Consider the following 17512-nt stretch of genomic DNA (forward strand, 5'->3'; position numbering starts at 1 on the left):
TATATAAAGCCTTCCGAAGGTTGGTCTGTCTGCTTTGATCAACTGATGTCAGGATCCAAAATCAGTGTTCAAGTTAAAACTAAGAACAAAATGTGGAGGCCACGGTGGGAGCCAGGGCTGGGAAGCTTGAGTGCAGCACAAGTGGCCAGAAAACAAACCCAGAAAGATCAGGCCGCCCTGACAGATGCTTTCCATGGGAAGGAGGCTCCAGTACCCAGCAGATGAACTATGAGCTTCCTGCTTTGAGAACTTTCTTGTGATGAAGTTGGAGCTGTACATTAGCCCCTTCATTGGTCGGGGGCCGGGGGCGGGGGTGGTTAGTGCCTGTTTGGAATAATCAGGTCCATGTGGCTGGGACCATGTACATGAGCACAGTGGAAACGTGGAGGCCAGAAAGCACAGCCCTATAGGCTGGGGCAGCCCGGGTCCCGAGTTCCAGGGTTGCTGACTCTGCCAGGTGGGGAGCTGTGGGCGAGCTTCGCCCCGCTGTGCCTCAGCTGTGAAGCAGGAAGGCCTTTCCACCCCTGAAATTCTATGACTTACGTCCCAGTCACAAAAAGAGCTTCAGTGTAAAAGTAAAGGAATTTTCCACCTTGGAAAGGCATTAGTTAATACGTACATGAACTGGAGTTGTTTAAAAATATGTATGTGTATATATTTATTGGTATATTTACTAGTAAACTTACTAGTATATATTTACTAGTACATTTTCATTTCAGCATAGTTGTTTTCCCAATAATTAGTAAAAAAAAAAAAAAAATTTAAAAATCATAATTATGGTAAGTGGGTTATTTATACACACAATGTCTGCTCATTAAAAAGTTTGAAAAGCACTCTGCTTCTTAATCCTGCTGCTACATCACAATATTTGGAATTGTGCTCAGAGTTTCTCGTGTGAGCACAGAAGTAGACTGTGCCGCAGGGACGGACATGTTCTTTTCTGTTAGGTCTGACAAAGGACCTGATGATATTTTTGTCATAGAAAAAAATCCTCTTCTAGCTGGGTACAGTGGCTTACCCCTGTAATCCCAACACTTTGGGAGGCTGAGGCAGGAGGATCACTCGAGTCCAGGAGTTTGAGACCAGTCTGGGAAACATTGCAAGATCTCATCTCTACTAAAAATTTTAAAAATTAGCTGGGTGTGGTGGTACGCAACTGTAGTCCTAGCTACTTGGGAGACTGAGGCGGGTGGATGGCTAGACCGTAGGAGTTCCAGGCTGCAGTGAGCCATGTTTGTGCCACTGCATTCCAGCCTGGGCAACAAAGCAAACTCCTGTCTCAAAAACAAACAAAAACAAAACAAAAAAATCCCTCTTCCGCACCTTGCTTTCCTCATTTATAAAATTTGGAGGAATAGTGGATTTGAATCTGTTCACACCTGGGATGTAAAAGGTGGGATCCCACACACTCATTTTGCTTCTCTGTCCAGGGCCAACAGAGCAGCCAGCTCTGCTGAATATGCCATGCAGTGGCCCTTTCTGTACCACAGGAGGCCTTCCCAAGCAGCAAGGAGACGACCCAGGCATGAACAGACACTCTTTCCTAGCACCAACTGGCCGCCACCTAGCATTTCCCTGAGATGCTGAAAAGAATGGAGGGCCACACATATCCACAAGGATGTCCAGTGGAGATGGTCTAAGGGCGCTCTTCCTGGGTACTTGAAGTTAAAACGGCTTCCTACTGGCTTTGCAGAAACGCCATAATCTTCACATTAACGACGGGAGGCAGTAACTTCCCCACTCCACAGAGGAGCCAATGGAAGCTCACAGAAGCTGGTAAGTAATAAAAATTCCAGATCGCCAAAGTTCTTCACAATGATTATCTTTCACTGTCAGAAATATGGGGTCCTTGCTGAGTGGGCCCTAGCACTTCTCTGCACGCCAGGCGCCAGGCTGGCGACCTTCATTCACTCCCTCCTGGGAGCCGCAGTTCACCTCTGGGAGGCGGATACCAGAAAAACTCCATTTCGCAGCAAGGTTTCTGCACACACAGAACTTACTGTCAGTGTGGGTCATGGAAAAACTTACAGCTGAACACACTGGGGATGACATCCCCATTCTGGCCCAAAGTCGAGACTTCAACTCTTAAGCATCGATCAGTCATGTCATCTACAAAATGGGGACGAACACTTGGGTACCACAGTGAGGGGTACCTTACCCCGGACCTTGGAGAATAAAACTCATATGGACACTTCAAAGACAAGTGTAGAGAAGCCAAATTAAAGAAACAGAATGAGTCTCCAGCCAGGAAGATTCAAGGATTGCTTGACTGGGTATCACCGGCATGTATTAAAAGCTGTAGTTAATCGTGTGTGTAATTTTAATGTGTCTCCCCTGCTAAGCTGTAAGTTCAGGGGCGCAGGAACCCAATCCATCCTTCTCTACCTTTGTCCTGGGCACCTGGTCACATGACAAGCACTCAATAAATGAATGAACGAGACGGAGCTAAGGAAAGAATGTGTCAATCAGAGAGGTCAGCCAGGAAAATCCAGATAAATGAGGCTGATGTCACAGTACTATCCAAGCTCTGGCCAGGAGAGGACCTGCTGGCAAAGAGCCTGCTACTAATAACACAGATACCTGGAGGTGTGTGCCCAGGCTGGTCACGCTCAAACATTCTGGGCCCTCGGGCTACTACTTGTAATAAGATGAATGAACTGGCCTCTGGGGTCACACCAGGTCTGTGAGCTGGTATGAGCTAATTCTGTCAAGGAATGAGCCTGCTCTTGCAATGTAGCCAGACCCGGGGCCACAGCAGGTAGGTCAGGCGAAGAGAGCTGCCCCACTACATCTCTCTGGGCAGCCCACTGGCCACTAGATAGATGGTCCTTAAACCTCCGAGCTGCAGGATTTGCTGCTACTTTTTCTAGAACACCTACTTTGCAAGGTTTGGCTGCAAGGATATAAATAATGAAAAAGACCAGCTCAAAGTGTGTGCTTAACAAACAGTGCCATGATTATTGCTCCTTAAGGCACACATCTCATCAATGACTGAGTCAGGATTCCACGAATAAAGATGTGCTGTTTTCTGTCCCATGGAGCTGACAATGAAGAGTGCAGATAAGGACCACGGTGAATCGAACAGGCTAAGTCTAGCAGATCTACAGGAGAAAGAGGAGGTCATGATGAGCAGGAAGGCCTGGGGTGGAGCTCATGGAGACGGTGGAAGATGAACACACGGCGAATCAGCACCAGTGGCCATACGGCCCTCCTTTCGAACAGTGGTCACATGTCTGTGGTGTGGCTGGCACAATGACCAGATGCCACAGCCAACATCCCATGATGCTTGACATCTTACACAGTGAACTGTCCTGCCTTCGGTACTGGCGGCAGCCTGATGACAGACACCGGATGCATGGAAAGGCGAAGGGAGCATGAGGTCTAGATGCAGAGGAGGAAGGAATATGGGGTTCAGGGATGGCGATGAAGAGCAGAGGCTTTGCAAGGACAGACCCTCAGGTACTTACTTTTTTTCAGAGTAAAAGGAGGGGCTTGTTGATCTAGAGAGGGAAGCATTCCTCTGGCCTGTAGCTAGTTACCTAATCTCTGGTCCTGGGACCTTTTTGCTTTGATGTTTCTCTGTGGTGGCAGCTCCAGCTTGCTGGTCAGTTTCCAACCCCAAACCCAAGATGCAAGAGGGTGGGATGGGCACAGGGTTTGTTCCAATTCCTTCCTTGACCTACCTTTTCTCCAAAGGTTGGCATGGCCCTGTGGAATATGGTGGGCCCCGTGATGTTCTTGCTTTACAGTATTGGATAAGGTAACAAAATGTAGATTGAGAAAGAACAGGCGACAGGATGGGGACACACACACACACACACACACACAAAATGAGGAAGCTTTCTGGCTGAAAAGAAAGTGGAACATCTTTTTATCATTCCAATGTACAAATACTGAATTTGCAGTGTCCAAGCAAGGCAACTTCTTGAAAATGGAAAGGATGACCACATTATGTACATTGGTGTGAGAACTTTTCACCCAGAGGACTACAAAGCATGCATGCATATACATACCCGACTTGGGTACTGTCGCGATATGGCAGCACTGAAAATATACTACAGAAGGATCTTCTGCCGCTGATAAGGACTATTCTAAAAAGTAAAAAAAAGAACAAACAACAAACACACTAAATGCAAAGACTCGAGCTAAAAAACAAAATCTATAGCAATTAAGCATTCATGGCATTCATAGCAGTATCTGCACGCTCCCACCACCTCCTCTGGCAGATGGTATTCTGCTCTCCTTGCAAAATGCAACCCCAGCGGGGCAGAAGTGGCTGCCTCTCCTCATCCCAATATTAACATGTGAGACAACAGCAAGGGTCACTAATGAGTACACCTGCACCCCTTCTCCTGCAAGACCTGCTTGCTGTGGGCTGCACATGCAAGAGGGAGCAGACAGAGCTGAGTCCAGGGTGGCCAGGGCTGGGTGAGCAGTCATGCCACATTTAAACCACTGATTTCTATTTTGCAGTAAACAATGCAAGAGCAATAGCGCCAGAAACTATGAGCAGGAAAGACACTCAGAGGCCATTATGACCATTCGATTTTTCATCTGCTGGCAACATGTTAGGTTCTGAGAATAGATTAAGGGAACAATTACATAATCAGTCTTAGCCTCCATTCCTGCTATAAAGATACTACTGGAAACAGTTCGACATGATGGTCTTATGCAATCAAAAGCCACTTTAAAAAAACATTAAAACAAAAACAAAAACCCTCAAAGCACTTATCCTGGCATCTGAGAATAACTTTTGCCAAAGGGAATTGCTGACGAAAAACTGGAGAAATGAGAGGAAGAGATTTACAAACAACATTCTTTGTAGCACCAAGTCAATACACATCATATAAGGAAACTTATTTCCTTTTGTCATCCTTTCTTTCGACAACCATAATAAGACCAGGGAAAATGGTGCTACTACATGCATCAGGGTTCGGGGATTTCAACTCTGTTGTAAAACTAAGAAATCAAATTGTCCTGGGATGGAGTCCGGTTCCCTGGCATGGCAAAGCAGGCCCTGTGTCTCCTGGTTTCTGTCTCTCCAGTTTCAACACCCACAGAATTTCCCCGATTTTACCATCCTACCGATGCTGAGGCACTGACAGCACCCCCACCTGAACAAAAAGTCTTGCTGTTTTATACTTGTGTTCTTTGCATACTATTTCTTCTGCCTATATGCCCCACCTTGGAACACCCAGGGAACTCCTATTCATTCTTCCAAACCTAGCTCAGAAGTACCCCCTCCATGCAGTGTTTCCTGCCCCTCTTCATGGAGTTACTTGTTCCCTTTTTGGTAACTGTCTCCAATTCCCCATTCACACGTCCAGGAGGGCACGGATGTGATCCACACTGCTAATCATTTTCCTCCCTCCTTTACTAGAGGGTGAGTCCAGGCAGGGGTTTAGTGCGTGGTGGCCCCTCCGTCTATGTACGTATATTAGATGGCACTGAAATGCAGCGTGGGCCTCAGAGCAGCAACACTTGAGTATCCGTCATGGGAGGGCAGGGCTGCAGGCGTCCTATGCAACCAAAAGCCACTTTTGGCTTTTGACACTTTTGGTGTCAGTTCCACAGCAGTTCATATCCACAGGTTAATGGGATGGGACCAAAGTAACACACTCAGCTTCGAACACCAGCATCACTTTTGTTTGACCTCGGTCAGCTTGCTAACGCTTCTGAGCCTCACTCTGCCCTTCTAAGAAATGCGATACAATTAGTAACTATCTTATTGGAAAGCTGTAAGAGTACACGAGGCCATACTTGGAGAACCCTCAGAACAGCAACTGGCAAATAGTACACACTCAATAAAACCATCTTTACTGCAGATGGGCTGCCTGGGTTAGGATTCAGGTTTTCCAGCCTAGTCCATGGACTCAGAACCTCTTCAGCCCTCTGTGCTAAATACCCAGGCCTGCTCAGACCTGAAAGCTGTGCTGCCAGGACAGCTGGAACACCCCATGCACGGGGCCTTTCTACATCGGTGTAGCATGAGATGTTCACAGAGATGCTGCTGAAGGGAGATGCTGCTCATCAGATACCCCAGGCCCTGATCCTGGTCACTGTCGAGGACAGAGCGTCATGTCCAGAGTGGACTGTCAAGGCCTAAAGGGCCAGGGGTTACATGAATCATGAGCACACCCTGAACACCAGCCACGCTCCTTGGGCTCGCCTGCATGGAGCCCAGCAACAAAGCTTCTCACGCTGCAATGCCCTGTAAATTCACCTACGGAGACTTAACAGCCAATACTTATTAAGTACTGATTATGTGCCAAATTCTAAGGGCTTTAACTGATGCGGCACGTCAAGTCAGCGACGTACCAAAGGAGATGCACCAGCAGGTGGGGCGGGGGGAGACTGGAACTTGAGTCCTTTACCACTACCGATGCCCTTCCCTAAACCTTGCTAGAAAAGCCTGCCCCTTGGGGGCGTGACTGGGGACCCACGCAGTTCTTGGATACTAATTGGATACTAATAAGTCTGCCTTCATCCACGTGTTCCAGGCCGGCTTTCCAGCCTGGCCTGTGGGTCACCATGCCCAGTGCAGGGAGGGGCAAGAGGGTGACAGATCACACATCCCTGACCTTGGAGCTGCTGGAGCCGGGGAGGCCTGCTCAGCCCGGACCCCTCCCCAGATGGAAGGGCAGAGGCTCTCCGCACCCTCACTGCCACTCCCTGCCATCTACCCAGGACAAAGGCCTGGAGCGACTCATTCCCGTGTCACTGGGCATCGATGTCCTCTGCAACACACTGGCAGGAATGTGTTGAACAAACTCCACCGGCTCAGCGATGCTGCATTTTCGTCACTACTCATGCTAAGGTGTCCTTCCTTCCCACACACTAAACTTGTTTGGACGTTTTTAATAGAACAAGAAAATGAAGAATATAAATGCGAGTGCAATCCAAGTCTTCTTCCCAATCTTTCAGCCACAAGATGCCTATCAGTAAATGGGCTGCTTGTTCTATTAAATGAGCACTCACTCTGGGTGGTCCGCACCACTATGTGTAGGAGAGGCTGACAACATGGTACTCATTCCAGAAAAACATGTTATTTTACTGCAGAGGTCAAGTTTAGCAACTATGAATATGGACTGTTTCTCAACAATTCCAGTAGAGTTGCTACTTCCCTGGTTGGCCAGTCTCAAGCGGCTGGAGGGAGGAGGAAGGGAGTAAGGCATGTCACATCTTTGGGCTCTTCCCCTCCCTTCTCCAGTCATTTCATGCACCCTCAGTTTCTGCAGGGGCCAGAGGAGGAATTCACAGCAGAGATCCGCACAGAGGCTCTGGCTCTGTAGCCGGTTTGCCAGTGGAGCTTCCAAGAACACATCATACGTGTTTCCTGAAGTAGTTTTGGCATCTGGGAGGGACTACAGGTGTGAACCACAGCGGGCAAGGAGCAGCAAGTGATGGCTCCCGTCTTCTTGGCTTCTTACACTAGGAAACCTTGAACAGTGTGGTTCTGACAACAGGTCCCCTGTGATCAACCGTTACGTTTAGAACCTGTGGGGTTCATGTGAATTTGCAGCTTTTCTCTTTATAAACATTAGGGAAATGTTCACGGTAATGGAGATACACAAGAAGAGAATCAGATGTTTGCCTCCCGGAAGGTACATCTATTATCCAAGAAAGAGTTCCATCAGATGACATGAACAAGCACAGTCCACTTCCGCTGTCAGACACTGACCACCCTCACGTCTTTGCCTCCAACCTCGGCGGCTCTCTTCTTGGACGCCCAAATGGCATATGCAAAAAGCCCAAATCATTTGCCCCACCTGTGACGTACAACATTTTACTTGGAGTTGAGATGACCAGAAAATATTACATGAAAGATTATGACTTCAAAAGAGGAATTAATTCCAGGGAGATGGATCTTTAAGGAATTAAAGGTCACATTTCCACATGAACATCTGCCAGAGGAAAAAAATAGCAAAGGAAAACATTCCCTGGGGCTACAGCCCACATGGACAAAGCATCTTGGATACACAATGCTTCCTGAAACGGCCAGGGATCCTCATGAGTGCTCGGAAACTGAAGGAGCACCGTCCAGCTTTCTTCTTCACGCAGCCTCATTGCCACGCTCTTAGGAAAGCGCTTCTGGTATGAGGGATCTTGCAGCTTCAGACCACAAAGCTTCCACAGCCACAATTAGCTCCCAAGACGCTGAGTGTCCAGAACAGCCAGGAGAGGCACAAGGACACCACCTAGGTGACAGAGCACCACGGGCCACTTTTCACCCAATCTCCTTTTACCCCCCAGCCCAGCACTGGCGATGGCTGAAACGGCAATGTCTCTCACCAGCCAGGATCCTCAAGTCTTTCCTCCTTTGCCAAAACACCAGAGGCCTGTTCTATTTCCAGCCCCCTGGGGAGTCTCTGTTGGTTGTGAGAAGGTCTCATCTCTTCCAGGTGAAATGTTCCATTACAACAGAAACATTCTCTTGAGAACATAAAAACAAGCAACCAACTCCAGGAGGCAGAGGAAAGAAAACCACCTCTGCCATAATGGGGAGGTGAACACAGTGATGCCCAAACACAGCCCCGCAGTGTCCACAGCCCAGGGGTCTGTAATCGGCACTAGGCACACACGCAAAAATTCTGTGGCTCATTCCCTCCACGCCCACGAGGCAAGAAAGAATACGCCTACAAAGCTGGTGTTCTGGGTTCAACTGTGCTCCCCAAATGACATGTTGAAACCCTAAGCCCCAGGACCTGCGGCTGTGGCCTTATTTGTAAATACAGTAGTCCCCCTTATCCATACGGGATGTGTTCCAAAACCCGCAGGGGATGTCTGAAACCACAGATAGCACTGACGCCTGTATGTACTATGTTTTTTCCTTTGCAATCACTTCATATAGGGCAGGTAGTGAGACCATGTAGATATGCTGGACTAAGGGCTGACTCATGTCCCAGATCAGAGTGGGAGGGCAAGAGATTTCGCCATGCTACTCACGCAATCTAGCACTTATGAATTGTTTGTGGAATTTTCCATTTAATATTTTCAGACCATGCGGTTGACTGTGGACAAGAAGGGATTGCTGCAGTGTCTTTGCAGATGTTATCAAGTAAGGATGAGGTCCTACTGGGTCAGAGTGGGCCTTCAATCCAATGGCTGGTGTCCTTACAAGGGGCAAGAAATGTGGAGACACCTAGACACACACAAAGGGAAGAAGGCCACCTGACGGTGGAGACAGAGACGGGAGTGATGCAGCTACAGGCGCCAAAGACACCAAGGCTCGCCAGCACCACTGGAAGCTGGAAGAGTTGAGAGCTGATTCTTCCCTTGGGGCTGAGGGAATACAGCCCCGAGCTTTCAGTCTCCAGAACAGGGAGAGAACCGCTTGTTGTTGTCTTAATCACCCAGTTAGTGGCACCTTGTGGCGCAGCCCTGGAAAGGGACACAGCTCTCCCTGGCATGGCTCTGGGCTACACACCCCATCTCAGCAGGTCCTCTGCACACCACACTATGAGCGCTGTGCACACAGACGGTGAAGGAGTGAAGGCCAATGTCCGGAGACAAATGAATATTATGAAATCTGGAAAACCCGTTCTCTTCCCAGCTCCACTCTGACCCCTTTTCCCACAGTCGTTCCTTCCTCCTCTCACAATGCTTTATTAAAAACTGGAAGAAGAGGACTTGACCCCTTTCCGTCTCTTCTGAAGGGCTGGCAATGGCATAATGAGAGTTGAACGAAAACACCACCACCACCAACAAAATGTTCTTGTTTACTCTATTTAAATGCTCATGAGCTACTGGGGGGACGTTTTCCTTCTTAGGAACGACTCCCCTCACTGTTGGATGTGCCTCATCTGGGTACAAGGGCAAAATGGAGAATTGGTAGGGGATCCAAGAACATTCTCCACAGAGCGATCTGTTCCTTTCTGCCTGGAGTTGGAAGGAGATGCTATTCCAGGGGAGGAGCTGGGAAGAAGGGGCCCCATGGACAAGAAGGCACTAGAACAAGGCGCCTGAAAGTGCCTAGGAGGCGGCATGGGATTCTAACAGGTGGAAACAGGAGGAAGGGAAGCACGGCTTAACCCTGCGAAGTGTGGAGCTGCACAAGGTGTCTGGAGCCAGGGAACTGGGAGACATGAGTTAAATAGTCTGATGCATCTGAGAATCTGTGCTAAGTAGCCCACAAATACCACATGGTGGTACTGTTACTGGTGGAGGCATTAGTCTTCTCTTCATTGACTATGACTGCCACCTCCACCACCACACTTCCATGACCGCAAGATCACTGCTACCACAGTGCAGGACAGGCCTCCCCACCTGCTAAGAAGGCACACCTTATCCTACAATCTAGGGAGTGGCAAATTTCTGATAAACAAGTTATATAATCTTCCTCTCCTCCTCCCTCCCTCCCTTACACAAATATTTTCTGAGCACTTAATCTATGCCAGACATTGTACTAGGTGCTGGGGATCTGATGATGAATGGCCCAGCTAAGAGCTCCCTCCTTGCAAAGCTTAGGGGTGGTTGGGAGATACCTCCACGCAGAGGTTTAAGTTCTCTGATGGGAAGTAGGGGGTGCTACTGAGCACACAGGAAGAATAACCCAGCCTAAAGGAGGCAAGGTGGACTCCCTGGAGCAAGTGGTAACTGAGACCTCAGGGATAAGTGGCAACCAGTCTACAGTGAGAAGATATGCTGGTGGGAAAACTGGCATGAGTCAGGTTGGGAGAAAGAGCATACAGCCTATTCAAGGAACTGAGTGAACAACAAATGTTCACGGACCTCCACGTGCCTGACTCACCAGTGTTTCCACTCCCCTCTGTACAACCCTTTGACCAACACCCCTGACTCACGCAAAACTCAGGCTGGTAGGCTGTTTGCCACCAACCCCCACCGAGTTGTGCACTTACTAAGGGTCACTTACATATGGCCCAATCCTGTTTATGTCAGTTGTATTATTATTTATATTTGCACTTGTTTATTAAAGATTGTGCACTGCTGGGCACCGTGGCTCATGCCTGTAATCCCAGAACTTTGGAAAGCCGAGGTGGGAGATCACATGAACTCAAGAGTTCGAGACCAGCCTGAGCAACATAATGAGACCTTGTCTCTCTCTACTAAGAATCAAAAAACTTAGCTGGGTGTGGTGACACACGCCTGTAGTCCCAGCTACTCAAGAGGCTGAGGTAGGAGGATCGCTTGAGCCCAGGAGTTCAAGGCTGCAGTGGGCTATGATTGGCTGCAGTGGGTTATGATTGTGCCACTGCATTCTTGGGTGACAGAGCAAGACCTCGTCTCAAAAAAAAAAAAAAAAACAAAAAACAGTGTGCACACAAAGAAGGTGGAAAATAAAGAGAAATGCTGTTCAAATTTTTTGTTTAATACTGGATGCGTTAAAAAATATTCACACAAGGCAAGTCATTTAAAAAAAAAAAAAACTGCAGTTGAAATAGGTATGAGCAAGACTGCAAAAGGTTAGGAAAAAATTGTAAACATCCAAACAGATTTTGCACTCAGATTCTTGGGCCACTTTCGTGAAGTCCCATGTGGACATCCCAGCAATGGGTGGGGACAATGAGGACATAAGGAAGTCGATGCCACAGACAGACTCTGAGCTGTGGACCCCACACAAAGGAAAGGCACGGCATGGAAAGCTGCAGAATGGACCATCACTCATGGGCTTAAATGCCAGCACAACATCTAAGTGTGTAGGAGACTTCTGTGGGCCTTTCCTTCGGCATTTACTAACCTTTTCCCCTAACCCAGCGATTACTGTGAATAATTCAGCAGAGCTGAGGGTGGCATGGGGGAGAAGTGTTAGTCCAACTGTGAGGCCGGCTGGAGAAAGGCCTCCTTAGCCCTGTGGGGAAGTCAGGGTTTGAGAGTCCCCAGCTTAAGGTGGGAATTGCAGCCACGGCATGGAGGAGGAGCACTCACAGGAGTGGAGTGGGATAGGAGCGAGGAGGGTCTGGGATGGGGCGGGAGGAAGGCAGGCGGTGTCACATGGGCAGAAAAGCTCTCCAAGTCAGAGCACCACAAACTGGGTGGCTTAAACAACAGAAATACATTGTCTCACAGTTCTGGGGGCCAGAAGTCCAAGATCAAGGCGTCAGCAGGCCCACGCTCCATTTGAAGGCACTGGGGAGGGTCTGCTCCAGGCCTGTCTCCCGGCTACTGGTGGCTCCATGGTTTGTGGCAGCATCGCTCCCATCTTCACATAGCATTCTCCCCGTATGCCTCTGTGCTCCAGTTTTCCCTTACTTCAAGAGACTGAGGCTTTTGCTCTGTCACCCAGACTAGAGGGCAGTGCCATGATCTCAGTTCACTGCTGCCTTGAATTCCTTTGCTCAAGTGATCCTCCTGCCTCGGTCTCCCACACTGCTGGGACTATAGATGTGAGCCACGACATCAATTTCCTCTTTCTATAAGGATATTGGTCGTATTGGATTAGGGCCCACCCTACTCCAGTATAACCTCATCTTAGTGAATTATATCTGCCACAACTCTGTTTCCAAATAAACTCACATTCTGAGGTACAAGGAGTTAGGACCTCAACACAGGAATTTTGGGGGCTAAGGTAAGGGGAGAACAAGAGGAGTTTGGTGTCACAGGAGTGAGAATGTCCGGCCAGGTGTGGTAGCTCAAGCCTGTGATCCCAGCACTTTGGGAGACCGAGGTGGGCAGATCACCTGAGGTCATGAGTTCAAGACCAGCCTGGCCAACACGGTGAAACTCCATCTCTACTAAAAATACAAAAATTAGCTGGGCATGGTGACAGACATCTATAATCCCAGCTACTTGGGAAGCTGAGGCAGAAGAATCATTTGAACCCAGGAGATGGAGGTTGCAGTGAGCCAAGATCACACCACTGCACTCCAGACCGGGTGACTGAGGGAGACGCCGTCTCAAAAAAAGAAAGAAGTCAGGAAGTCCTTTTGGAATCCCCTCCCCTCCTGCTCAGCCAGAACAGCCCTGGTAGCTGCATCCTGAAGTGTGGTCCAGCCCTGAGTCATCTGCTAGCTATAATTACTGTTTTCTTCTCAACGTGTTGCAGACCAATGGTGGAGACCAAGGACTGACGTCTCCTCTGGGCTCCCAGGCTAAGCAGAAGATTGAAACAGAACCGCCGGATAGGGTTTGGCTGTGTCCCCACCCAAATCTCATCTTGAATTGTAGCTCCCGTAATTCCCACGTGTGGTAGGAGGGACCCGGTGGTAGATAACTGAAGCATGGGGGCGGTTTCCCGAATACTATTCTCGTGGTAGTGAATAAGTCTCATGAGATGTGATGGTTTTATAACGGGAAACCCCTTTTGCTTGGCTCTCATTCTGTCTTGCCTGCCGCCACGTAAGATGTGCCATTTGCCTTCCGCCATGATTGTGAGGCCTCCCCAGCCCTATGGAACTGTGAATCCATTAAGCCTCTTTTTTTTTTTTTTTACCCAGTCTCAGGTATGTCTTTATTAGCAGCGTGAGAACAGACGAATACAAACGCCAAGGGAAGGTTCTGTCCAATCTGAAACAATTTCCAACTCTTGTACCTTTCCTCTGTGATTGCTTTTACTTCTTCAAATCAAACTGGTGGAAAAGCAGCAACAACTACCTGCAGGCTATGAGCTTTTCAGTCGCAAACATGTACATAAGCGCGAGGCACGGAGCACAGCTGCTATGGACTCTATTGACTGAAAATCATTTATCTCAAAAGCCTCGTGCAGCACTACAGAAGCAGCCAGGCTCACCTCCATGCTGTTTAAAGAGGCATGAATAAAACCAGGTGTGTGTGGTGCTGACCCAGCACACCGCTGGGAACTGGGCACCAGCATTCTCAGTGCCGAGTGACTGCCCTGCATGCCAGCTCCTCTCTCTGCTCCCTCCACTTAGTGCCAGGCAAATAAAGCCACAGAAATGCAATGGTCAGTCAGACTTGTGAGCAGCTCTGGGGGCCATCTCACTGAACGAAGAGCCTAGAACTGGAGCCCCAGTGAGGTCTGGGGAGTCCTGGAGGCTTCTTTAGGCTGTCCACTCCCTGTCCCCCTAGACTGGGGTTTTGTTAAGAACTGATCATCAACACCGATGATGACGAGGATAAAGATGCTTCCTGTCGCCTTCTGCCACTGAGGGGTTGGCAGGTGCTAGCCTTTTCACAAAAAACAAAATCTCCGAGAAGAAAAAAAGCCAGCTCAGGAAAGGGTCCATGTTGCAAGGTGCCTCAGAGAAGATGCCTGACTTCTATCAAAATGGATGGGTTCGTTTACAGGGAGAAAAAGCAATGACATTTTTCTTTTTTCAAAAAGGCCAGTCTGGGGCTGGTAACGAGCCGTTTTATTTTTTGAAACATGCCACTTCCTCCAAGTCGTTTTTCAAACTAAATTAGGCTGACAGCTTGGAACTGATGAGATCACAAACAAGGTCTTAATTTAGTTATGACCCATCCCCTCTTTCCCTCCAAAACGTTTTGGTGCAGCAAGGAAAGGCTCCAGCTTGACTTCAGTCACTGGACTTTTACCATCTTCCTTTAAAATGCAGATAAAGGGTGCTGAAGGCTTTTACGTGTTTTTGTTTTGTTTCAACGTTATCCTATTGAGTTCATACTTTAAAGAGAAAACACTGTGGCTCAGTTCTTTATCCACTCCCATCTCAAATCCTTTTACATCTCTCTGAAAATTCCTCCCAAGGGAGGAGATAGCTCAGTCAACTCACTGCTGAGGACATTTCTCTACCTGTTCACAATGAGAGGATTCTCGAAGCAGACCCAGGAGGCGGCACTTCCAGGGTACATGAAGCCATCTCCTGCATGCCATGCCAACATTCAACACCCAGATGACTTCAAAAGGACACCCAGTAAAGCCCACGCAGGCACGTGACAGAGGGAGGAGACACCCACGTGAAATGAGGGCTCTGTCGCTCTTCAAGACAGAGGTTTATGAGTCTCAAGAACCGTGAGCACCAAGAGGAAAGGTCCTTTAACAGGACCATGAGGGTCACTAGACATAAATGTCACAAAAGTCACTGAGTGTCTCCAGTCTTTTTTTTTTTTTTTTTTTTTTTTTTTTGAGACGGAGTCTTGCTCTGTCTCCCAGGCTGGAGTACAGTGGTACGATCTCGGCTCACTGCGCTCTGCGCCCCTGGGTTCACATCATTCTCCTGCCTCAGCCTCCCAGGTAGCTGGGACTACAGGCGCCCGCCACCACACCGGGCTAATTTTTTGTATTTTTAGTAGAGACTGGGTTTCACTGTGTTAGCCAGGATGCTCTCGATATCCTGACCTCGTGATCCATCCGCCTTGGCCTACCAAAGTGCTGGGATTACAGACGTGAGCCACCGCGCCCGGCCGAGTGTCTCCAGTCTTTTTTTTTTTTTTTTTTGAGATGGAGTCTCGCTCTGTCGCCCAGGCTGTGGTGCAGTGGCCGGATCTCAGCTCACTGCAAGCTCCGCCTCCCGGGTTTACGCCATTCTCCTGCCTCAGCCTCCCGAGTAGCTGGGACTACAGGCGCCCGCCACCTCGCCTGGCTGTTTTTTTTTTTTTTTTTTTTAATATAGAGTTTTTAGTAGAGACGGGGTTTCACCGTGTTAGCCAGGATGGTCTCGATCTCCTGACCTCGTGATCCACCCGTCTCGGCCTCCCAAAGTGCTGGGATTACAGGCTTGAGCCACCGCACCCGGCCGAGTGTCTCCAGTCTTTATGCTCAGAATCCTAGCTGTCCTTCGGATGAGTCAGTCCTTCCTAGCCAGCAATGAGCGAGGCTGTGTAAATGTCTGTCATCTTCAAAGGTATATCTAATGGCCGGGAACTGAGATTTGTCTTTACTTCCGTTTAGCCTCCACTCTGTGGCACACAGTAGGGTTCTCAGTGAAGATGCAGGTTGGAGCCCATGGTGACTGGCTCTCCTCTTACAATAAGCAGCAGCTTCCACTTGCCAACTGCCCTCCTCAGCAGGAGGTTCAAAGGCCCGTTCCAGATGCTGTGGCATTGGGCCACCAGCCACTGCTCTTCTTTGACAAGAGGCTTGCTCAGACATTTGTGACCAGCTTTTCAAAAAGATCTTGAGTTGCTTTTGAACTTCATATTAGAAGATAATACCCACCCAGTGTCTTTCTACAGGAAAGATAAGGTTACCAAAATGACCTGCAGTGCCCACCGCTGACTTCTGGTTACCCAGAGTGATTGTGTTCCAAGGCGAGTCACATCACTCGCACCTCTGCTCAGCACGCTGCGTGGTTCCCACCTGGCTCACAACCAGACGGACCTCCGCGGTCACCACCGACTTCTCAGAGCTCATCTCGCCTTCCTTCCTTCCTCTCGCTCACCTCCACCATGTGGGTTTTCCTACAGTTCCTCAAACACACCCCGTCCCTTCCGCCTCAGTGTCTCCATGACTGCTGTTCCATCAGGGCGAATGTGCTTCCCCACTGGGATAGCCCCAGGGCTGGCTCCCTCACCTCCCTCACACCTCCACTCCCAGGTCTCCCCATCGCCCTAGAGTGTCCTTCTCCACCTCTGGCTGCCTCAGTCTCTCTCCATGGCACATCACCTCATCTTTCACCTGTGCACGTTTATCATTTCCCTCCCTATTGGGATGTAACCTGTTTTATTCATGGATACATCCCAATAGTCACAGATTAGGTGCCAGCAAACGTGTGGGGTGGGCTGAGGACATATGTTCCTACAGGGCACGTAGTCAAGGAATTGCCTTATTATTGGGCACCTCGTATCGGGAGAGTCATTAAGCAATAATTCCTCTTGCCCTAAACCCCGGTAACCTCTTATCTACTTTCTGTCTGTAGGGACTATTCTGGTTATTTCATCTAAATGGAGTCACATGACATGTGACCTTTTGTGATTGGCTCACTTCACTCAGCTTATTTCCAAGGTTCATCACAATTCCTTCCACAAAGTCCACTGCCAGGGGACCATCGTAATACACATCTAGCTTCCTATGACATGACATGCATGCTGATGGCAGCACCACCGATGGGATCTGCCCTGGTTGGGTGCAAAGGCGACACCAGCCTTCTTCGATACTAGCCTTCCATTCGGACAAGCTAAATTAGTTCCCTCTGTGTTGGCATTGCGTTGTGAGCTTGGGGTGGAATACATTGTCCTAAATGCCAAGTACTTTTCATGTGTACTAAAAAATCTATATCCTGGCCGGGCACAGTGGCTCAAGCCTGTAATCCCAGCACTTTGGGAGGCCGAGACGGGCGGATCACAAGGTCAGGAGATCAAGACCATCCTGGCTAACACGGTGAAACCCTGTCTCTACTAAAAAAAAAAATACAAAAAACTAGCCGGGCGAGGTGGCGGGCGCCTGTAGTCCCAGCTACTCGGGAGGCTGAGGCAGGAGAATGGCGTAAACCCGGGAGGCGGAGCTTGCAGTGAGCTGAGATCCGGCCACTGCACTCCAGCCTGGGCGACAGAGCAAGACTCCGTCTCAAAAAAAAAAAAAAAAAAAAATCTATATCCTGTGCTATAATCAATAGTCCACCTGAATTACATTTATCCTTGCTCGGTTTAATCTCGGTGGACTGGCTCTAGCATTTCCAGTGAATGAAGTATCTGGATC

General features: G+C 48.9%; 1 protein-coding gene across 2 annotated transcripts in view; it reads right to left on the reverse strand.

Moving 5' to 3' along the window:
* The window catches only part of CABLES1 (Cdk5 and Abl enzyme substrate 1), a 127028-nt gene that overhangs the window by 40473 nt on the left and 69043 nt on the right, over positions 1–17512 (reverse strand). Inside the window, exon 4 of one of the 2 annotated variants that reach the window (XM_015440110.4) lies at positions 4014–4091. The exons of the other annotated variant lie outside the window; for it this stretch is intronic. Coding sequence (XP_015295596.3) covers positions 4014–4091 — 78 coding nt within the window. The remainder of the gene's footprint in view (positions 1–4013; positions 4092–17512) is intronic. 2 annotated transcript variants of the gene reach the window in all.

This window comes from Macaca fascicularis, chromosome 18 (assembly GCF_037993035.2).
Source record: "Macaca fascicularis isolate 582-1 chromosome 18, T2T-MFA8v1.1".
NCBI classification, from domain to species: Eukaryota; Metazoa; Chordata; class Mammalia; order Primates; family Cercopithecidae; genus Macaca; species Macaca fascicularis.